Below are 24,813 nucleotides of genomic sequence, written 5' to 3' on the forward strand. Positions count from 1 at the left end.
TTACTGTGAATAAACATGCAATCAAAGAAGAATATAGGGAATAGACGAGTAGAATCAACTTAAAAATGAAGCTGAGTGTTCAAATGTTTTCATACTTTACTCAGTTTCCTTCTTATTTCTACTCTGATTAGTTAATATCAAGAAATACATACCACGACTACAGTGCCAAAATTCCCCTGAAAGATGTGCACTAAAATACTTTGCAGAAATTATCTAATGATTAAGAACCCAAGCCCCAGTGCAGTAATGTTATGGTGCTACTTTTCACTTTGCTGCTGCCTGTGGGTAAAGGGTCAGTGCAGTGTGTTCCCTGAATTTCTTTCCAGGTTGAGAAATTAAATAACAAAGTTTTGTGGTCAAGAGCACTTTTTAAGATATGGTGCCATTTGAATGACTTCTTTTCTCATGAGTTGTATGGTTTTTTTTTTTTTAAATCAGTAGAAGTCTTTTGATTTTTACCACCAGAGTGATTGGTTCATGTCTTTTTCAACATCATGAACTGACAACAATGAGACAACACCACTTATCACAAATAGAGATGATTGTGTAATGAGTAAAACCTTTTGCCTGACATGATTCTTTATATAAGACAGAAATTTCATTGCAAAGTAGTTACATGGCGACCGGAAGATTGGCGCCTGTGCAGTAGTAGTTCCCCTTTATCCACGGTTTCATTTTCTGTGCTTTCAGTAACCCGTGGTCAGCCATGGTCTGAAAACATTAAATGGAAAATTCCAGAAATAAACATTTCATAAGTTTTAAATTACACGTCCACTCTGAGTAGGGTGATGAAATCTCATGCCATTCCGCTTCATTCTGCCCATGATCCCCATCCATCGACCTCGTTATGGCTCCATGATCCAAGATCACCTAAGGAGATGATCCTCCTTCTGACATATCATAAGGAGGTCAATAGTAGCTTAATGCTGTGTCACAGTGCCTGCGTCATTCACCTCACTTCATCTCATTATGTGGACATGTTATCATCCCATATTATCACGAAAAGAAGGGTGAGTACAGTACAATGATATTTTGAGACCGAGAGAGACAACACTCACCTAACTTGTATTATAGTATTTTGTTATAATTATTTTACTTTAGTTATTGCTAATCTCTTACTGTGTCCAATTTAGAAATTAAACTTCATCACATGTAGGTATGGGAAAAACGTACTATGTAAAGGTTTAGTATGGTTTGCAGTTTTAGGCATCCACTGGGGGCCTTGAAACATATCCCCCACAGAAAAGGGGGGACTACTGTATTTTCCATTGGATTTCAAAAATGGAAACTATTTTTAAAAAGAGAGCTAGATTTTATGATGAGTGTGCTAATTCTGTTTATTATACCATAAATAGGATGAGCATACTATTCTTTAACTGTTCTCAATTCTTGTATAAATAACTATCATTTATATCAACTTTTGTGAGTATGGGGTAATCATTGCTCAACCTAACTTAGTCTAATGTTTAAACACTCAGCATTAAAACATGTTTATTAAGCGCTTGCCTGTGCACTTGGTATTTAGTGGCTGTTAGGGTATATTTGAGATACATTAGTATATGGTGCCTTTTGAGAACTCTGGAGGAAAGTTGTCATAACTTTGGTGTTCCCCATCTCTGCACTTCCTAGTTTTGAGACCTCAGACAGGTACTTCTCTTCATAGGCCGTGGTTCCTTCATTTGTAGTTGGGATGATACAACTACGTATCTCATATTGTTGCTTTGAATATTAAATGAGATAACTTATTTTTATATGCATTGCAGTGACTGGTGCAAAGTCCTCAAACAATAAAATCTATCATTTTAAGATTACTTCAGATTATTCTGAAGGAAGTAAATAGTAAGATATCAAACAGTGGGAGCTGTAATGAGGCATGGCATCATCTCTTTGAGGGAAGTATGAGACTAGAGTTTCTACAGTGAACATATTCTCAAAGAATGTATTGTTGAAGAGCACTAGTTGGTCAAAAATCTGATCTGAGGACAATTCGTGTGTATATTCTAACTAACCAATTGACAATACAGAAGAGTATGAAGGTAGAAAAACCTTGAACTTATATAAAGCTCCTACATGCCAATTCCCTTGCATGAGTGTATTATGAGGAATTGAATTTTAGGTCTTTAAAAAGGAGGAGGGGCTATTAAGTTTCTTAGGAGTTTTTCTAAAGAGGTCCAGTTAAAAGGCTCTAAGTCCGAGTTTTAAGCTACATGGGACAGGGCAATGGTGCGCTTGTCAGGCGTTTGGTGAATGGCTCGCAGATGCACATGGCTTGGAATTTCTTTTTTTTTTTTTTGAAAGAGGAATTTTTTTTTTTTTTTTTTACATTTTTGTGACAAAGTAAATAACTGCAGGGAAAAAAGTAGCTGAACTTTTTCTTCATGCTTTTTGTGTCAGCTGAAGTCTATATATTGATACTGTCTGACACTGGTATTAAATTCATTGTGGATATAATGCTAAAATTTTCATTTCTCAACACTAACCTTTCACATTCCATAAAATGTGAAAACTATAGCTTGATGATAGGAACATATATCAGATATTAATGTATAATCCGTACCTGTGACTACATATTTCAATTTCAGTTATTAAAAGTAAAGATGTTTAACAATTCTATCTTAGAATAGGGGAATGGAAAAATCTTCCCTTTAAATTGATAAGAGGGTATTAGAAAAACTTGCTTGAAACAGTGTCTGAAAGGGGTTAAATTTGGAAATAACTTGTTTATGATCTTAAAAGTTTTTGATATTCTCTTTGAGAATTTTCTAGTAGTGTTCACTAGCATATCTTATATTTCCTTAGCCTGTGTGAGTCTCCTTTGTATATTTGCAATGGAAACAACATAAACTCAAAAGCACACTTTCAGGTTCATCCTATTTTCCATAATACTTTTGCAGCAATATAAAAGTTTGTGGTTTGTGCTCTCATCCTCTCTGAAGATACATTTATATTTGTATATCTATGTTTATAGATCATTTTTGTATTTCCCACAATTCAATTAATGTTCAGTAAGTTCTTGTCATTGCTTTTTGTTCACTTACTTATTTATTTTGGTTTTAACTTTTCTTACTATATTTACCTAGAGGACTTGAATATGAAACAGTTAGCTTGAATTTTGGTCACACGTATTTTTTAAAATTAGACTTGTTACAAATTTTTGTTGAATTATTCTCTTAAAGTCATAGTACTTAATATGTTGTTAAGCATTTAATAGATGTTCAGTGAATGCTGTAGTGTGTCTCAATCTACATATATTGTGAAGCCTTCTGGAGACCTGCTTATAATAGTAGAACAAATCTTACTGGAGTGTTAGTTTTGAGGAAGGGAATATCAGATATATAGCCAATTGAATATTTGAGTATATTAAAATTTTCAGGTAATTGATAAAGAATATAGATTTATTTAGCATGTATTATGTATTAATCATTAACACATGTTTAACATTTAAATATTTTAACATTTAATGTAAAATAAAAAGATTTATAATAGTAATTTACTGTTAAGCATTGCATTGATTGGATTGATTCAGTTATTTTATAAAACTGTCAACAACAGGATTTGATGAGGACATTTTGGAACTGCCTTCTCTTTTGCTGACTTCTAAAATCTTGCAGAAATGCTAATTTGCAACATAGAGTTCATATGAAAGAAAACTTTTACAACCTAGAGAGGTACATTTAGAAATATTTATTTCATCCAACTATCAATACAGTACTAACTTGGTGACAATGAGATTATATCAAATTTAAATTCATTAGCAGTTACTCGAAAGCTTTTGCATTCACTTAGAAAGTGAGTACCATCTTGGGATTTTTTATTCAACTATAAATACTGTTATTTTATTCTGTATTATTGTATCACAAGTGAAATAAGATCTGTCTTCAAGTAACAAATGGGCCACTAACCAGTTGTGTGACTTTAAATTTGCCCAAGTTTAAACCCTGAGAAATGAGGGATGTACCTAGCTGTTCTTTTCTGTGCTGCATGTGATCCGTGAGCTAATCTGTGTGAACAAAATTTTTTATGAGCTAGGAGTTCCATTAGTTCAGATTATCATTATTAGGATGATCATTATTATATTTGGCAAATTTTCAAATTATTTCCTAGTCTGTTTCAATTCCTGCAGCAGGGATGATTTTGCAAGAAATAATTTGTTTTTGAATGGCTACAGGAATGTTTATAGAAATGTTGAGATCTTAAACTAACTTCCAAACCATTTAACATTTTCCTATATGTTCTTTGTGTTTATTTGGCATATGTATACTTACACATGCATATATTACATGTCCATAAAAACAAATCCAAAGACAAGGAAGATTCTGATATGAGCATCCTTCCCTTACAGAATAGTTGACCTCAAAAACTCATGCTCTCTCTCTTACCTGCTCTGGTGACCTTCTGGATTAGAGTTTCAGAGAAACAACCAGAGGTAGTAGCTGTAGCAAGACAGCAGCTGGGACCATACGGATCTCAGCATCCTGCCTTATGGCCATTATCTCTGTTTCTATCTTTATGCTGCTACTATGTCTCCTCTTGTGCTCTCTCCGCATCCTCTCCTTGCTGCCTCCTCCTCTTCCTGACTCCAGCTCCCACTGCCCCTTGTAACTTACCCTTCCTCTTTCATTTTTCTCTATTAATACAAGATGAAACAAGATTCTCTAATTAGGAGAAAATTTAAAAACTATTTTTTAAAGTGTATGTAGCCAGGCAGCTACCATTCCCTAAATCCCATAACCACCGTTAACAATAGAAAAAATTATTTTTGTATACTTTATCAATTAGAGTGTATTAGATTGTAGGTCTCTTTAAGTGCTGAAATAAAGATATTTAAAAGAAATGGCACAGTTTTTCTCATTTTTCTATGAAGGAATGGGTTGTTGCTGTAATAAAAAATAATTTGAGGCTAACGACAAGAAAGAATAGTGAGTAATAGCCTTTCCCCTTCCCCAACTGCTGAAAACGAAAATCATGTCAGCATCAAGTCATTTTTGCCACATCCCTTGTTAACAGCTTTTTCAGGGTGGGTCATAATTCTGTGTTTTGTTAGTCTCTTAACTCCATAGTGACATGCTTAAATCTTCTTCCACATTGATTTTGTAAGTATACGTACGTTTATTTTTAGGATACCCTGTGAATGATGGATCTCACTATTAAGTTATTATCAACTTTGGCAAAAAATGTATAACCTTTGAAGAATAAATTTACTAATATGATAATGTTAATCACTGATTTTGCTATTTGGAATTTGTGTGTGGTGTCTCATTGTGTATGTCTAAAAAAGTAAACTTACTGTCTGCCTGTCGCCAGGGAAAAAAAAGTGGGACCTAATCAAACTGCTGTGGGGTCAACCCTTGTGGTTTTAAAGGCCCTTAATGTTGTCCAGCTGCAAAATAAAAGGAATTGGGAGGGGAAGTTGGAAGGAGTGGAGGGGGCTGGGGGGGAATGTGTGGAAAAGAACAGGGAGTCTGGCTTTTATTTTTTTTTTAAAGTGAGTTCAGTGCCAGCCTGGACATTGGCTGTGCAGACTGTTGAGCCATTGTCTGCTCCATTTCCAGAATAGCCCCCAGTTAATCACTTCGGCTTTGAAGGGAATTTCCTCGTGGAATTCTCCACAGAAAATCTAATCAACTGACCTGCCCTCTCAACAATGGAAGGCTTTTTTTTCTCTCTTTCCCTTATTGGGGCGGGCTCTGTAATGTAGCCTTTTGTGCAGAATGAACCCTCCCAGTAGGAGTGGAGAGCGTGTGTGAGTGACTGAGAGTGTGTGTGTGTGTGTGTGTGTGTGTGTGTGTGTGTGTGTGAAGAATGCACACTATCTCGTGTTGGTGAGTGTGTGCTTACTCCCTGACCAGATGCTGCGGTGCACGGGGCAGCCACCATCTCTGCATGCGTGTCTGTGTAAGTGTCTCTCTCTGTGTGTGTATGTGCCTCTGTCATTTCATGTCAAAGGTACATTACCTGATTACCTTCCTTGCCTGCCAGATTTTTATCTAGATAATTGGAACTGCTATGGAGGCTGTGCCTTGCCAGCTAGCTTAGGAGCTGTAAAGCCAGAGTTTGTCCACCTTGTTATCTGTGGCTGCCTGGGCAGAGGAAATTAAAGAGATCCCCAGCCAGGGGAGCGCCTCCCGCCCCGACCTCCCCCGCAATCCCAAACAGGACAGTTTGTTAGTGCCCTCTTTTTGTTTTCATTTTTTGGTTTGGCTTGTGGTTTTGTTCCCTCGAGTGTGCGTTATTTTGGCATGTGGATACCTATTCCCTTCCACATCGCACATCGGGTTTTATGGAGTTTGGAGCCGAGGAAACTTTGGTTGGGTTGCCAGGACGTTCGCACCACTTTGTGGAAAGCACGAGCTAACAGTGAGACCGACAGAGTGAGTGACAAGTTGTTTACAGGTTTCCTTGAAGGGGCCTCTGCTATATTTCAATCTGTCAAAGTTGCTTTTCTTCCCTCAGAACAATGCCTGATTGTTGCGTGTGAGTGTGTGTGTGTGTGTGTGTGCGTGTGTTTCCGTGTGCGCACGGAGGGAGAGAGCCTAGAAGAGGGTGAGAAGGCATAACAATTCTTTGTGTGAAAATGCTATTACTAACATTAAATCTTTTTGCCTAATTAGTTAATACATGCAGTTTAATCGGGGTTCTGTCAGTGTACAGATTTCTCTTTTAATCAGTAGCAAATGCATTTAAAAAATCATATTGTGTGTGAGTGTGTGTGCATGCATGTGCATGTGTGTGACTTTTATTATTTAGAGGAGAGAGAGTATGGGAGATGCGTCAAATGAGTTGACTTCTCACATTCGGTGATGTCTAGAAGGGAGAATTAAAAGGAAAGGACAGGCACCCTGAGGTTGTCTAGTGCCTTGCAGCCCAAGCGCGGCTGGGCTGGCGGAGGGGGGAGCGGCCAGACCCCGCTGCTGGAAGTGCGCTACCCCTTTAAGAGACTGGTCAAGGAGTCCTAGGAGAGGGAGGGGGAGAGGGGGAGAGGGGGGAGAGAGAGATTGAGAGAGAGAGAGAGAGAGAGAGAGAGAGAGAGAGACAGAGAGAGAGAGAGAGAAAGAGAGAGAGAGAGAGGGAGAGAGAGAGAATCAATTGGTTTAGAAGGTTTGGACTCACTTGACAGGTTCAGTTGGAGACGATCATAGGTGGCTGCTGTGACAAAGGGAAATTGTGCTTTTCCAGCATGCTTACTGACCCTGATTTACCTCAGGAGTTTGAAAGGTGAGTACAGTTTTTCCCCCCTAATATATTGAAGTACAACTCTCCCATTTTACAGTAGTCTCTGGCTCAGTTGAAAGATGCTCCCTTAAAACGTGTTTGTTAGAGAAGCTTTTAGCTAGTGCTTCTGCAATCTTGTTAGCTGATTTTTGTTGTGATTGCCCAGACCAAATGGAAATGATTTGCAAAGTCTCCGAGATTTCTGCTAATGTTTGTAGGTTGCGTCCTATAACAGGAAATTAAATGAACATTAAGCATCTCTCTCTCCCACTCGCTGCTTTTCTCTTTCTCATTCGCTCTCTTACTTTCTTCCTTCATTGATATTTTTCTCCCCTTCTGCACCTTTTAAAACGCTTTTGTGTGCAGAGTGTTACCGTTTTCAACATCTCTGTCTCGTAATTTCTGGGGTGACAGAAGGTTTTTAGTGGTGGTTAAAACGGAGGCTATAAGTTCTTATTTGATCCTTCTGTAAAACTTTGGAAGCTGCTCAGTAAAGCACATGACCTTTTGTTGATATAAGAGAGCGGATTTTTTTTTAAAGAAAATTTAATATCACAGTAGTCTGTTAGTAGATTACTCTTGAAATGTCAAAAAAAGGGAAATGGGGATGATCTCTTTTTAAGTTTTAGTGGCCACTTTTTATGCTGTCTTAAGCTGAATTTTGATTTACTATATTTTTCCTTTTGCTATGATGGGAATAAGTGTATTTGTAATTAAGTAGTTCCTATTAGAGAAATATGTGCAATATCCTTCCATTTGATGTTGTTGCAAGTAAAGCAGGGCTTTGAAAGAATTCTAGCCTTCTTCGTGCTCCTGTAAGTACACATTGCAATTTTTAAATTTGAGTTCTTATCCCAGCATAAGTTCATTTTTTGGAACTATAAATAGAATTTTGTTTGCCATTAAAAAGAATTCAAACTTTGTATTCTGTATGGTGAATTAGAAAAAAAAAAAAGCTAAAAAAAGCCAGGATGCATGATACCCAGGCTTTTTTTTTTTTTCATTTTCATGAAAGCTACCTTCTGTATAAACATTTGTTGTATCTGACTATGCAATGCAAGCTAGGTGCTAGACCAGCTGGTTAAAAATATGCTAAGTCAAGCTGTTCATCGCTCAAAAGACTGAATTTGATATGAAAAGACGAAAAAAGAAAGGACAAAGATTAAAACATTCTAGAAGTGAAGCAGTGGAAGAGAAGGGTATTGAGAATAAAATAATGCTTGAATGTGGTCAGATATTGGAGAAGCCAATATCAGATCAGGGAAGAAAGTAAAATAGCCAACATGTATACTTCAGTGCTGTCTTCTTTCTTTCATTTCCTCCTCTTCTTTTTTTTTTTTTAATTTAAGGTGCATCCTCACTAGATAATTCCAGTGAATGGTTGAGCTTTCTTGACAGTTTTGAATAATTTTTTCAAAGTTCTATATATTAACTCTTTAAAATACTTAGCTTTTGTTTGCAAACATAGCGTGTCTCTTATGTAGATATTGAAGTTATTTATATTGGAACGTGCTATTGCTTAATACCACAGGAAGTTTTCAGTATGTACAGAGCAGCACTTAAATGATAGTATTCTTCAACTCTATACTTTTTGAAAATAAAACTCTGAGTCTGATTTGTAAGCCTGTTAACCGACTATTCTTATAAAAAGGTAGTTACATATTAACAGGCTGTAGCCTATTTCTTTATATAGGCAAGCTTTCCTGCTGTGAACTTTATTTGTATTTTTTTCAATTATCTCTTTTTAAACTAAACTTTTCCCTTTCCTATTCTGATGCTCAAATTTCTTAATATTTTTTTTCCTCCTGGTGAGAATTTCATTTTTTGTCACCCAGAGGCATGCTTTTCTAACTGGCTAATTAAATAAGCAAGTGATAATCAATAGAGTTGTTAGTACAGACAGCATACTTGGAAATATTAGTAGCTAAAACAATTTTGAAAAATGTCCTACAATATAAAATTTCTTAATAATTTCCCCTGTGGTTGTAGTGGGGACATACAAAAATCTCAGTAAATCATTACTATTTGTTTACATTGAATTTGTATGGGTGACTGTATCTGTACTCTCATACAGTATATATCATGCAGACTCAATATTTAATATGTATATTCTCCAAAGGAGGTATATATGCAGTAATTACAGTGTCACATATAGTCGGCTTTTTTTTTTTTTTGTCTTTTCAGCTATCTGCAACTTTCATTGAATAAGTAGTTCATTTCTATTGAGTGTTAATTTTTATTCTATTTGCTCACCTGCTATAGATGAGTTATTCACTCAAACTTAGTCAGAAATCTGAAAAGAAGACTTCTAAATTTCTTTATGAAATGGAGAACATTGCTTTAGGGGATATTAATAAGTTGCTTGGGGTTTATGTGTTTCTGAAGTTTATGTGATTTTTTTTCTAGTTTCCTCGGTAGAGTCTTGTCTATCTTCTATTATTGTTTCCAACCTGTAGACTAGTTGGAACTTTAAGGCATATTCAAAACTTAAATATCAGGATCACAGTTTGGATATAGATTTGTCATGTCTGTATTACCAGCCCTAGAAATGAACATGGTCAATACTGTCAGACTGATAAACAGTTGTTTAGTAATTCAGAAGTAGCAACAATTTCATTGTCTGCCAAAAAATATTTAGGAGGTAAAGAAAATTGAACAGTGATTCTAAAAAGCAAGCAGGTTGAAATATATTATTTTTATTTTCAAGCATTCCTAACATAGTTGATTATGATTAATGAAAACACAGTTCTCAGGTGGGAGGTGAATAGACAAAGTATGTTGTAAGGAATTATTTGTAAGCAGAGTCTTGTGCATCATATTATTTAGAGAGAACATAACTGGCAACATGGTCTAAGTGTTAGTAAAGTGTCATTAGAATGAACACTTGAACTCTTCTAGAATTTTTACAATGAAGATGGTCGATTTATATATTTACCTGAAAATAAATAATAAAAAATTATGACAAGATTTTTCCTTTCAGAATACCATTTTTTTATGTTCCTAGAATGAAAATATTTAAAATATTGGTCTTAATTGTCAATATCAGTTTATTTCTGATGAATGGAAAAAAAGCAGTTTTTGTTACTATCAATAATAGTATGTGTTCTATTTCTTTTCTTCTGTTTATATTTATCCTATTTAATTGTAGCATTATAGTTTTATGACTAAGCTACTTGTTACACTTTCTGATTGCTTTATCTTAGAGACATCATTAAAAAGCAAGTGTAAGATGATTACTTGAGAAGACAGTCTGATAAAGTCTAGAAAGAAAAAAAGTTGGACGTGAAGGTAGTGGGATGAAGCAAATGCAGCTTATAATAGTACCTATTTGATTGCTTCTCTCAAAACGGGTGCAGACAACACACTGCCTCTTTTCTACATGTTGAAGAGATTACAAGAGTAAAACCTTCTGCAGTAAAAATTTAACTTTTTATTTACTTTATATGCCCATCAAATTTACTTATGGTCGTATTGACTAAAGAAATGCTTTTTTCACAGTAAGAAACTTTTAAGTTTTTCTGAAGAAAGAAATATATATCAGGTACTGTGAAAAACTATTTTGTAAAATTACCATGAAAAATTGCTATTAGTGGGCTGCAAGAATATTTCTGACATTAGCAGTACTTTAGTTACCTAAAGTTTGGCCATAGTAATAAAATATTTATTCCCTGGACAGATTGATTTAGCTTAATTAAAAACTTTTTTTTTTTTTTAACCATTGTGCTCATGAGTGATAAATACTTCCAGTTAGCAGGTCACCTCTAGGTGTCAATCAAAGGGAGGTTATCTGTTCACATTCTGTCACCTTATGGTAACTGTAAACCTGTAAGTTTGATACTGTTTTGGGGATGTTCTGATACTGCCTTTGTTCATTTTTTAAGTTTATTTTTTATTTATTATTACTTTGTAGAGGAAAAGGTGCCTGATTATAGATTTTAATTACCACCCCAATAATTGGTAAGTTAACTGAGCTAAGGGATTAGTTTGGAGCGCAGCTTGCCTGAAGCAGTGGGCAAACTATACTTCTCTCCCGCTCCCGCTGGAGTACTGTCCTGTAGACTTAGCGGGTGACCCGGCTGATTACCAGGAACAATTAAGGGTTAGAAGTCAGGTAGCTCAGTGTTCAGTAGGTTGATAGGTTGATGGAGAAATGTGCGGGTGTTATAATCACTTCACGCGTTGGTGGGCTCTCACCTTATGTTTCTCAAATATAGTAAGCATACAATAAAGTGTTTACCTGTGCTTAGGGAGCTTTTAACTAAAGTCTGAATATGCATCGTACCTGGGAGGCAGGTAATAAGGCCTGTTCTGATACTTTAGCACATTACTCCTCCATAGAGTTGGAAGCTATTTCAAATGGATTACATTCATAATGCATTTTAAAAAACAAAATTACATTCGTGGATAAAGTCTGATTTTTATTGTCTGTTCTTTTCACTATCAATTCTTCAGCCACTAATGAGTATATGTATAATGCAGATGTGTATTATGTATGTTGAATACCTCCCTTTCTATAGACTAGTTAAATAAATAAAATTGATGGATTTTTTTGTTTTCTTCCATAATTTGTTACTCATGTATAGTTTCAGTGAGGTTAACTAACAGCATGGGAAATAAACCAAGCTTGATGCTTCCCTTCTTCTGGCTTACATGTAGCTTAATATGTGAGGTCTCTGACTCTAATGATGGCAGTCAGATGGAAAGATGTTCAAAGATTTAACCAAAACGTGAAACATCTTCCTTTTAATGGAAAAATTTTGTTCAACAAGAAATAGACTAAAACGTAGCCAGGTCTTTCTTGCTTCATTCATGCTGTCCTTTTTTTTTTTCTTTTTCTTTTCATTGATTGAGAGCATCATCATTTATATTAAATGTAAGACGTGAATGTCATATAGGTGAACAGGATTAAGTAATATTGCTAGAGAAGGAAAAAATGTGAAGACTATGTTCACTGAAGGAACAACATTTATCTGGGCATTCTGTAAGAGAATGCCTCATATTCCTTCATTTTAATCAGAAACTGGTAATGGTTCAGGAGACCTTTTCATCCCTTCTGACTTCTCTGTTTTCTCCTGCAGTTTGGAAGCTGCACTCCTGTCTCCTTAGCATTATCTGTTCTCCTCTTCACTTACTAGTTGAGAGTTCATACATCTCTGGAGATACTGTGGCGTATGGTTCTGCTTGTCCAATGGGGGGTGTTGCATGCTCCACGTTCAGTATCCCTTTCCCTTGGAGCCTGAGAGGAAACCTCAGCAGTACTCCCTGCCTTTGCCAGCCTGAGGAGGCAGAGGCTCAAAGTTGTTCCCAGCTCTTGCGCCTTCACTGTAGAGCTGCATTCTGCTCAGTGGGCTGCCGAGAAGGACCAGACCGAAACAAGATTTAGAAGAATTCTGGTGAGAACTGTTTATAGGGATATGGTATTTTAAAAGAATGTAGTAAACAAACAGAATTGTGGCATAAACAAAGATAATTAGCATAAACAATGTCGTTTTAGGACAGGTGGTTTAAAAAAACAAACAAAACAAAAAACCCAAATATGAACCCAACTTGAATGCTGCCAGTTTGGAACCACTGAACCTTAATCTGTACTTCATGAGAATTACCCAGGTTTGGTGATAAACCTATTAACCTGCTTTTTCTGTTTCTTTTGTATCATTTTCCAGTCATTATGCCCTTTTGTCACCCAGCCTGAAAGTAATTAATCTATTACAAGGCAGGTTAAGGACTTTTTACCCATAAAATATGACAGAAGGAAAATTAAAAACAAAAGCTTGTGGTTGTTCATAGACATTTGAAATCAGTGTTGAAGCTGAAATCAATTCAAATCTGAACTCAGCTCGTTGTATTTCAAATCTCTTTCTTTTTATCGAAGTGACATTTCAGTCTCTTGGCTCTTTAGTGTTAATACACCGACTTTTGTCTTGCCTTAGAATTCAGAGATACTTGCTCTGGCTGAATCATCACTTATGTTATATGCTTATTTCTAAGTTCTGCTTATATCTGCTTCCTATTTTTCTCTTTATCTTTGTGAAGGTGGTACAGCAGGATCTAACTGTAGCTGGTGATCATGCAATGTGAGGACGCTAACTATCGTGAACCATGTTATCTAAACCTCTTGTGCCGTTATGAATTTTTATCTGGAGACATTTAGGTTTATTACTAAATGGCATTTTTTTCTTAATGCCTCGTACTGGAATATTTTGACTTAGATGGAATGTGGAGTGTGGCGAACAGAAAGCTGTTTATTTTTCTTGCATTAAGGACCGAAGTTCTTTATTGAAATTAAAACGCTTTTTTTCTCTTCATTTTCTCGTGGAGAAAGGGGACTAGGAATTCGAAATAGGCAGTTCTGGTATGCTGTAGCCTTTCCCTTCTCTGAAATGAAAGCATTTGTGAATGAGTTTTGGTTTCTTGGAGTTATAAAGATGTGTGTAAACTAGTAAACCATGTCTCATTCATGTGCTATGGAGATTTCTCCTACTTCAGGGACAAAAATAATTTGGCTACTAACGAATTGGGGCTACCTGCCAGTGCCAACACATACTGTAGGTAAGAGGAACACTATAAAGAAAAGCTGCTGGCAGCAAATCCTTTGAAACTTTCATATGTAACAGTGTTTCTATTTCTGCTCTTCACATCTTTGAAAGAATGTGTTCTTTAGAAAAGAAAATGTTAAAAAACAGAAGATATGATCTTTCTTAAAAATGTATTAGTAGCTTCATTGTTAATACTTCTCATTGTGGAGATGCATAGGGTTTTATCATGTCCTATGCACATGAGCCTCCCCTCTTATCCCAACCATTTCTGTCACATTGAAGCCTAAGAATCAGATACATTGAGAGGAGATGTAATATGAAGAAATGAAATTCACTGCATAGGGCCAAAAAAAGGCACCCTCAAAACCTTATAAGGTTTTTATATTGGCAGTTTAAGAGAGTTAGATCAGTTGGGACACTGAGCAGCAATTTCATAAAGAATGTGTCTTCTCCTTTAGGGCTTCGGGAGCATTATTGAGAAAAGAAAGGAAAGAGTTAACCAGCTTTGCTTGTTGACAATTATTTAATCTAGTAGTAAAAGAAGACACAGGCCTGAATCCTGTTTTCTTGGCATATTTTTAATCAAAATTTACTTTAAATGTGGTAAATGATTTACTTTAGTACAGATTTTGGTTTTGTTTTCTGTTTTTATATTAATTAGGATGACGATACCAAGGCTTAGGCTGTTTGAGAATTGGTTTGTGGCCCTTCCACATGTGATCTGTTGATTTGTCATGTTAAGCAATTTTCATCTAGTAAAAGAGCATCCTAATGAAAAAGAAACACCAACACTGAAAGTTAAAAAGTATCCCTTCACATAAGAGGGCACACGATGAAAAAGTAAGGCTTTATTTATGCTATTAATTTTTCATTCACAGTTAGTATAGGTTGCTTTACAAAGTTTGAAAACATTTTTATTCTAATTCTGGAGTCAAGATATTACTTGTTTGCTTATAATTCTTCATTTGGGTTATTTGCCCTGAGCCAAAAGTCCAAAGCCTTTTTTAAAACTCATTTTCTGATGTCCTTTTGTTTGAACCCCCTATTTAAAAAATTTGCTATTGAATTTCATAATACGTTTGAGAAGACTTTGCAGGGAGATGTCATAAAATTAATGTTAATATTACCTCTTTTTTATCTGCACTACAAGAGGTCTTTGTTGCAGATTTGTTAGAATAATGTATAGTATTCTTGTTCTTTAATAGAAAAAGGAATGAACTGGTAGTCAAACTTCAATTTCTGATTCATTCACTAATTCCACTTTGACCTTGAATAAGTGATAGCTGAACGTACAGTCATCGCCCCCATAGTATCATCAGGACGTGGAGAAAACTTACGTAATATGCAAAGTACCATTAATCAAACAGAGCACCTTGGAATGGAAAAACAAAGATAACAATGAATGCTATTTCTGAGACAAGAACTTCTATTTCTCTCCAGTGCTAAACATAGTTAGAATTTGGGAAACAGAGGAAAATGTATTGTTTTTAGAGCCCTAAGGATTATGGGATATAAATATGGTGGTGTAATTGTTTCTAAAATTTTTAGCATTACCGGAAAAATAAAATGGATCTCATTTGACCTATAAACAGTTTAGGAATATTTAATGCTTTAAAAGCATTCTTCCAGAGAAAAAAAGCATATCCAAAAGCTCCTGATAGCAATTTAAGGAAGAAAAGTGAAGGAGCAGAATGTAAAGACTTTTAAAAGTAAATTAAAAGATAATTGGGAGTCACTAGCAATTATGTGAAGAATTTGCTTTTGAGAAGTGTAATAGTTGCACACATATATGCGTATGAAAAATTGAAATTCAGGAGAAGGTTTTTCTCTTAAGTGTAATATAATTTTCAATAAATTGATTTTGATTAAATCACTCCAAATCTTGAAGAAACTGCAGTTTTAGGGAGAAAAATCTTGAAGAAATAGTTCATAAGACTAGAAATAAGGTCCATTTGCACTTCCTCATGTGCAGCACAGAATCCTGTGATCGGAGTTTTAGGGACCTATAATGACATTCCAGCTTTAAAAATCTGAAGGTGGTATTGTAGTCCATATTTAGTGGAAAATTTGCATTCAAGAAGTTGACTAAATCAAGGTATGCTCGAGTAACATTTGGGGCTATTTGAGATTTCGGGTTGAGGTTAGAAATTTAAGTGTTAGAAGGTTAAGGCACACACACAAAATAGACAGGTTGTGTATGTGTGTGTGTGTGTGTTTTGTATTTCTCCTGAAGCATAGAACAATTTCCTCTTTTTCAGTAAAGATTTACATTTGTCAGTGTCTTCACTGACTTGTTTTTGGAAGTATAGCATAACAGGAAGTGTTACTAGCTGGGTTCGGATCTCAAGTTCTAGTTCTTCCCCACAGACTGAGAAGAGATTTGGGGTCTTAACATATTCATCTGTAAAATATGAAGATGGGCTGGATAATTTCTAAAATCTCTCAACTCTAAAATTTCATCACTTTGAACTAAATTTGAAAGATTCCTAGCTCCTAGCTTCCTAGTGGTCAGAATTCTTGCATTTGTGCATCTACTTGGAGGCAGAATATTTCATACCACTAGCCTTTAACATGTGGAATCACTTCTCAATTTACTTGTCAGTTGAGTGGTGATGTGCAAGAGCAAGGACCCATAGTATATTTTAGGAGTTTTAAATCTAAGTACTGTGTATAATTCTTACTCAGGATTAAGTGCTCAAATCTACTGTGAACTATTTTGAAGCTAAATATTTCAAAAGATACAGTTCACGTTCTATGTGTTTGAAACTCTTAGGTGCGTCAGGTCACTATCTTCAACTATCACAAATACTGTGAAAATAAATTATATATAGGTTACTAAACAAGGCATTGTGGGGGAATATGAAAAGCCAGAGAGTGGCATTTTACGTCAAAGAACTGAAAGTCTATTTGTAAGGATGAGATAAAAGAAAAAAAAAAAAAGACTAGACTAGATAGTACTTCATTAGGACAACACCGGGGCTCTGGACAGGATTCTTTATATGAGTAAATAAAACATTGGCCTGGAAAGTGGCAAGATCAGCTAAGATTACAAACAGGTAGTCCAAAGAAAGATTTTAAGTAGTTCTCAAAATAAATTGGGCAACTATTAGCTAATGCAGCAGGCCAGTCAACCTAATATGCATTAATTGGTATTTGGCAATTTCAAGAAAAATGTTAAACCCTGTGAAGCAAGAGTAGAGCAGTGTAAGATGCACTTAAAAAGCTATGCGATCTGAGAGGGCAAGCTTCGCATACTGTTAATATCTTACATTCGGCAGATTGCGTGCTTTTATTTTTAACACAGTGTTTAAAAAAAAAGTACAGTTATACCATCACTAGCTTAATCTTTGACTACATATCTAGGGACCTTCCGTATTATGTGTACTTTGAAAATATGACTATGGTATCAGAAAGTTCTTGTACAAATTAGTTGTGAATGTTAAATATAGATTTGTATGTTTGAGATAACACAGGAATGGGCTATATATGTTAAAATTAATTATTTGCTTAATAATCATGATGCTGAATTTTTTAATTCTATTCCTGCCACTTTTAATTTAGGAATAAAGAATGGATATTATTCTCTACTTATCCTGGTTACAGGTATGAATATTATTAAAAAAAATAAGCAGAAAAGAACATTATTGAACCAGAATTACATTTAGAGGGAGGGAACTGTGCATATTTCCTACTGTTAAACAAGAAAGAAAATCTGGAAATCATCCCAGTTGGGCAACTTACTGCTAATATATTTTATAATCCAGCATTTAGTGATATACGAAGTTGGCATATGTTCCTACAGTTTCTAAATCAAGAATTAAAACTTTGTGATGTATAAGTCACTTAAATTCTTTGGGTTTCAGCCATGCGTCTATAAAATGGGCTTTAAAATGAGTATAAAATTATTTATCCTCTGATGCTCATGAGGCGTCTTAAACTTATGAAAATTTATAAAAATATTTGGATAGCTCTGAACACAAACCACTGAATTCAAACTTTGAAAACAAGTTTAATTTTTGACAAATGTAATATAGTCAGAACTTCAATAAAAATTATGTATTTTGTTTGATATTTGAAAATTATTGTAGCATATGAAGTAATACCTGTAAGAAATTTATTGACTTATTTTTTAAATCTGTAGTTAATACAACTACAATTGTTTAAAATGCACTTATGATTATTGATCCCAGGTAACTTGTACCTGCATACCAGCAATATAGCTATAGTTCCTTCTGACTGCTTACTGCTAACAGTGAAATATCCTTAAAACACATCTCTTTTCCATTGTAGATGTAGGAAATCTGATACATCATAGGTTACGTTTGCATATGCCCATGTAACAAGTATTTAAGTAATGAATTTGCTGATTTAACATACTCCTATGCTTCAACCTATGCAAGTTAAAATTCATTTATTTGTGTATGATCATAAAAATGAATCATTTTATAGAACAAATTATTGGACAACAAAAAAGAGTGACTTTATGTTAAATTAAAAACGTCACACTCTATATTGCTTTTTAAAGTATTATTTGTACAAATATTTTGAAAATTAGAAAATATTAAATAGCTTGAAGAAACTTATCTATGAAAATACAGTATACCATAGATTTTCATAGTAAAAGTAGTATGACTTGTTTTGCATCAGCTACCCAGTCCTTAGACAGGAGGTAAAGCTTGGGGAAATTTATAGATTTATTTTTATGGGCAGCTGTATAGCAAGCAAACAAAACACCCCAGAAACAGAACCCTTATTTTTGATATAAAATTGTTTTCCACTGATATAATCTTTTGAAAGCCAGAAGCCATCCAAAGTGCTGATACCAATTTAAGAAGATGATCTTTTGCCTTAATTATACATCTGGGAAATATTAGCTGAACATTTTGTGGAGAACAGTGAATACCTTATTTGCCAGTTGTCTAAAATGCTGCTAATGATCGACATAGTGCCAGTGTTTTGATGGCTCAAACCTAGGCTGAATATGAATACAAAGAACACAGTTGGGGGAAAAAAGCGCACATTTTATACAAAACAGATTTCAACCATCTGCTTGGCACTTAAGTTTGCGACTATAGGCGATATATGAAAGAGACCACTGTCCACGTTATGAATGGTATCACTTTTATTGGTACCTTAGAAAAACCATAGGGTTTTGAAAGCGAATATAACCGATGATTTTCTTCAGCTAAATAATGAAAACAAGGGCCTCAGCCAAAATTTTGTTCTCTCTATAATCTCTTCTATGTCAGTTGTCTTTTCCTAGCAAAATGGGTTTCACTAAAGTAGGTCTTGGTATATTAAAATACACCAGATAGCACTATGCAAGTGGCCCTTAGGAGGAGAACCCCAGATGGTTATGAGATAAAATACTGTTTGCTTTAGGAATAGGTTGTATGCCTGAGTCTGTTGCCTGAATACTATGGTGCGTGTCAAATCAGCATGGAAGTTAATGGTCCAGAAGCACTTCTGATTTTAATGCTTTCCCATTTGTTCTGAATTTATAGTATTAAGTCAGACCAGGGCTGTTTCATCACTAGTTCAGGAAGAGAAAATCATGCTCTAGACAGTAAATTATAAGCAAAATCTAATTATTTGACCCATTTCATTTACTTTAAAGGTATGAGAGAAACTCTCAATACTGGAATATTGGCAAATATTACATACCAGAAATTTGTAAATTTATAGAGTAGGTGGTAAGAGTATATAGTTTGTCACTTAGGACATTGTAAGCAAAAAATGAATTTTTGACTCAGTAATTTGACCTATCTGACCTCAGTTTTTTCCTTATCTGAAGTATATTTTGTATTATAAATATTAGGAAAATCAAGCTATTGGTGTGTGTTATCTTATTGATTTGTCTACATTGTATGAAATACCATGGGTACATTGAGACCTTAGCTTGTAGGGAAGAAGTACGTGATTTAGTTAAAAAAAAGAAGTGTAAATAAATGTTCTCAGAATCTTTCTATATCTGTACTTTCCAGTATGGTAGCCACTGGCCACTTGCCACTATTGAGTACTTGGAATGAGGCTAATCTGAATTGAGATTTGCTGTAAGTATAAAATACAGACTGAATTTTGAAGACTTAGTTTGAAAGAAAGGGTGTAAAATACCTTATGAAGGATTTTAGAATATCGATTATGTGTTGAAATGATAATATTTGGATATATTGGCTTAAAAAATATGTTGCTATTTTCACCTGGTTCTTTTCACTTTATTAATGTGACACCTTGAAAATTTCAAATTATCTATGTGGCTTGTATTTGTGGCTCAGATTATATTTCTGTTAGATGGCGCTATGTTATCCCTTTCTGTGGAGGAAGGAAGATTAAAACTTCTATCTTTGTCTAGATTCTAGCAGTTCACAGCTCAGTAGAGTAGCAATGACTCAGAAAAACTTAGGTTTTTATTAACTGTCTTCCTTTTTAGCTTTCTTCTACAAGATGGTGAAATTTTATCACTTTTAAAAAAAGCCCTAATAGTAACACTGACTTGCACAGATGTTTATATCATTTACCCAGTGAATATTGTCAGTTTCTCAAAACTTCCATGGAGTTACAGCGGAAAAACGATGTTTGCTAAGGATTGTCTAGATTATTTTAGAGATTATATGTTGGAAGGTACAACTGTATTTGCTTTTATGAAATCTATTATATCTGTCATTTCTTCACTGGGTTTAAAGAAGTTTGTGGTTGGGTAGGAATACCTTCTCCTTTTGCATCCCAGCTGATACTACACAGTTTCTAAACCTGACCCGCTAGTTGAGATCCAAGCTCTTTCTCTGTGGATATAAAGGACAGCACTAACAGTCAGTATGTACTTAATATGTGCCGGACTTAGACTCACAAAAAACTTGTTTGTTACCCTGATTTCGTGAATGAAGAAAATGAAACAGAGAGAATTGCCTCATTTCTGACAGGTAGTAAGTGGCAGAACTGCAGTACCAGCCGAAACAGTCCGCTTGCAGAGACCTCGCTCTTAACCATCAAACTGTAGTACTGATCTTGATAATAAAGTGCTTCCAGAACTTTATAATTATTATTCATTTTAGTGTCAGAAATTTCTTTATTCATTCCACAAATGTATTGCATATACCTGCTATGCCAGGAATTACTTTTGTTGCTGAATAACTATTATAAAAGTGCAGACACTATAAATCAATAACATACAATGACTGCGATATAAACTTCTAACTTTTCTTCTCTGAATGAATTCGTTCGTTCATGGCACAAGGTGAATGAAGTGCTAGGTGGTGGATATCCAGATACCTGGATAAGTATACAAAGGGTTTCTTGGTAAAGGCTACCTGAAACTGTTTTTGAGAGATACCAATTTCCAATTCACATTGTAGATGGACACTCCTTATTGTGAGAAGTGTGACTGTATAAAATTTCTCAAATATCTCTTTCTTAAGTCCTTTGCAGGGACTACCTGTCGAAATAATATCTGTATGGACAGGCAGTGCCTTTTCTCAGGAACTTTGCCTCATTAGTTTTTGCTGTCTTAATTGAGCAGGAAGCATCTTTACAGTACAGTAAATTTTAAGTATGTCAGTGTTCACATCTTACATGGTGATTTTGTATGGAAAACTTTCTGATGAATTAGTAAATAGTGATATAATTAATATGATATTAATCTTTCGATCTAACTTGCAGCCATGACATACCTGTTTTATTGGGTAGCAGGCAGGAGTGTTAGTAATTTTGAGTAGAAAACTTAACTAGGTATGTGACAGGTAAAAATCTGCAGATTCCTGGGAACAATAGGGTATTTGGGAATAGAGATGAACCTTGTGATTTTAATTCCACAGATTTCTCCATTTTACTATTAAATAAGTATATATAGATAAGGTTTGAATTGTTCTGTGAATCTGTTTTAAGTCTTGATCTTTTAAGTGTTTTTTCCATGTAGATATGGCTGAGGTTTCTGGGGCTTTCTTTGATTTCTTGATACCTTGCTAAGGAGAGGTTACTGATGGGCCTTGGAGTTAGACTGCTTAAATTTATTCTTCACCACTTATTAGCCATTTGATTTTTGCAAATTACATGAACTCTCCATGCCTTAATTTTTTCATCTGTGGAATGGAGATTATACTATTTCCCACCATTTTGATCAGTTTTCTGCTTAAATAAGAAAGCATATATAACTTAGTATGCTCAAGAAGTGGATTTAATTTCTTCAAAAAGATTTTAATCATATAGAAAAAATTCCAAGAATATTTCACATAAAATGGCAAATGACATTGGACTGTATACATATATATTAAATACTTAGTAAATAATGGTGAAGCCAATGATTTGCACAGGATTTATTAGTATTTCAAGTATTTCCTAAAAGGATTAAAAATATTAAAAATAAAAATAAAATCTTCCTGTCATAGAATCACTTATATTTTACATATTATACAAATAAATATATTTGTTCTATATAATATATACATTTATACAGTTATATATTATGCATGTATAAAGCATACCATATATGTTTATGTAAGTGTGCATATTGATAGATAAAATAAGGGAAGAGAATTATTTCTAAAATCTTGTCTAAGGATAACTATTACTTGACAATCATAATGGAGTTATAGTTATCATATTGTGATTTTTTTTTTAAAGCTTACCATTTTATCAGTGACTGTGATTGTTTTAGGGGGCCCTGATGTCTGTGGGGGTAATCTATTTTATAAATCCTTAAATCGTCTTTAATAGAAGCACTGAAGAAGATTTGTAAGGCATTCTTCACACTGCCGTTTTCAGTGGAGACCAGATAAGAGAGAGAATGTTGAAAGATAACTAACTTAGTGAAGGAAGGCATTTCTATAAGTAGCTAAACTAACGTTTGCCAGGTATGTAGATTTCCTGGTGAAAGGATACTGGCAGAGATCTAAGAAAAGGCTAACGTGTCCCTTAAACTATCTCCTTTAAATAACAGTTGTTACATCCAGGCTGTTGCTAAGAGATGAGGAACAATCACTTCTTGACTGAGTTGTATTCTTGCCTAGATTGAGGGCACTCCCACCTCCTTCCTTAAAGTGACTCCTAAGTTTAGGGGTACAGTGAGACAGAGCGAGAATGTTCCTCAGGAAGCAGTCTTGGACCTGCTCGAGTGCCTGAAGACCATCAAGCTGAGACCCTAGAGTTTGGTATAGTACAGCAATTAGGGGTTACTGTCATTTGAAGCTCGTTAAGGCTGTCTGTTACTAACTGTCCACTCTGGTGAATGTTTTGTTTCTCCAGATTTTGAACAATACAGCATCTCATTGGGCCCTCTAGGTTGACTTAACTTTAAAAATCATTCTAGATTAACTAAATGAAATAAATTAGCAGATAGTTTTTATGCTTTCATGTGACTTAGTAGGACATGTACAATTTAGAGTGATGTAGACACAGAAACATTACCATCTTGACTTATTCATTTAAAAATCTTTGGTGAGTACTTACTATGTGAATAATTTGGCAACAGGAAAGTACACATCAGTGTGAGAAAAGGAATGGGAAGGAGTGGCAACAGCAGAAAGAGTGTAGAATCAGAAAAGATATCTACAATTTATCACACTTTTTATCAATACAAGAGTATCATTTAGAAGTACTGCTTTTTTTTTTTCCATGTGCAAACTAAAGCATTGCCAAAACTGATGGTTTTGGTTTAGGCATAATGATTTTAAAACTGTTCTTCATGATAGCATTTAGGCATTTATAGATCATGATGGCAAATCTAAGCCATAAGCCTGGAAGATTTTTGACTACATTTGTTACAACTGAAAATATGCTGGTCATCTAAAAAAAAAATGCCACAATTATTTAGAGATACAGAGCTCTTCTTAGTGTTTCCCTTTCTTTATTTCAGTAACTTTAAATCTACAAAAAAGTTGAAAGAGTAACGCAATAAACATCTGTATACTTTTCACCTCGTTTTGCAAATTACTAACTTTTGGCCCCCTCTGCTTTTCTTTTTATTTTTTTCCCTTTTGAAAAGAAAGCAAGTTTCAGGCTAACAGGGTTAAGAACTAGGACTTTCTCCTCCATAGCCACGGTAACATCAGCACAACCAAGAAAGTAACATTAATACAGTAATGTTATAATCCATATTTGATATAATCCATATTCACATTTTCTGATTGTCCCAATAATGATGTTTTAAGCTTTTTTTTCTCTTTAAATCCAGGATCGAGTCAAGCATCAGGTGCTGCATTTACTTGTCATGTCTCTCTGGGCGTCTTCTGATTGTAAATAGTACCTGCCATCTTATTGTCTTGACATTAACGTTTGGCTTTTATAATGTCTCACAATTGAATTTGTGTGGTTGTATCCTCATGATTAGATTCAGATTACATACAGATTTTAAAGACTGGTATTAGAATATTGTCCTTTTTGAAATCACTTAAGATTATAATTAGATCTCTCGGAAGTGGTTACCTCCAAGTTCAAATTTTGTGTACCAAATTCATGGAGACTTTCTTTTTCCTTGGCTTAGATTTTAAGAGATATAATCTGTCATCAGAAAGCTGTCCAAGCCATGGTGATTTGTCTCATAGAGGGCTGTTTGGTACTAGTTGGTACTAGCTGGGAAAAATAGGACTTCTTTAATCCAAGAAACCATCACAATTTATCCATAAAGTCTGCTCTGAAGATGGCCGTAAATATCAAAGCTTTTGCTGGTAATCATCTAAAAATATTGATCACAAAGTCTGTGTAATAGCATTGTAAAAGTGTATTTTGTTAGATTGGAATTCATACTTATAACTACAATGTTTGCTCTTTATGACAAAACATTAGAAGTCAACTACCTCAATCAAAACAAATTCAACTCTTTTCCTCATTCTTCATTCACCATTCCCACATCTTGAAAGTCAGAATAATCTTCTTAAGGTTTCTAAAGTATTTTTTTAATTTTTGGAAAAAATTTAGAGGCAAGTATGGGCTATTCTTTTCTGTTTATCTCTACCACTCTACTATTTAATAAATATGTTAAGATTATGGAATGGAGATCTTTTTTGTTAGCAGTATTTTCCAATTCTCCTAGCTGCTTTATGGCGCAAAGCAGTTACTCAGACAGGGAATTTAA

At 34.7% G+C, this 24,813-nt stretch overlaps 1 protein-coding gene across 10 annotated transcripts in view; it reads left to right on the forward strand.

Annotated features, from left to right (window-relative positions):
* Window positions 1–24,813, forward strand: part of SOX5 (SRY-box transcription factor 5) — a 903,217-nt gene that overhangs the window by 532,831 nt on the left and 345,573 nt on the right. Inside the window, exon 1 of one of the 10 annotated variants that reach the window (XM_014559144.2) lies at window positions 6,975–7,215. The exons of 6 other annotated variants lie outside the window; for them this stretch is intronic. In XM_014559144.2, coding sequence (XP_014414630.1) covers window positions 7,178–7,215 — 38 coding nt within the window. In that variant the 5' untranslated portion in view covers window positions 6,975–7,177. Of the gene's footprint in view, window positions 1–6,974; window positions 7,216–24,813 lie in introns of those variants that run through there. 3 more of the 10 variants (XM_006184543.3, XM_032473068.1, XM_006184545.3) reach the window with 3 other exon arrangements.

The sequence above is a fragment of the Camelus ferus genome, chromosome 34, assembly GCF_009834535.1.
Source record: "Camelus ferus isolate YT-003-E chromosome 34, BCGSAC_Cfer_1.0, whole genome shotgun sequence".
NCBI lineage: Eukaryota > Metazoa > Chordata > Mammalia > Artiodactyla > Camelidae > Camelus > Camelus ferus.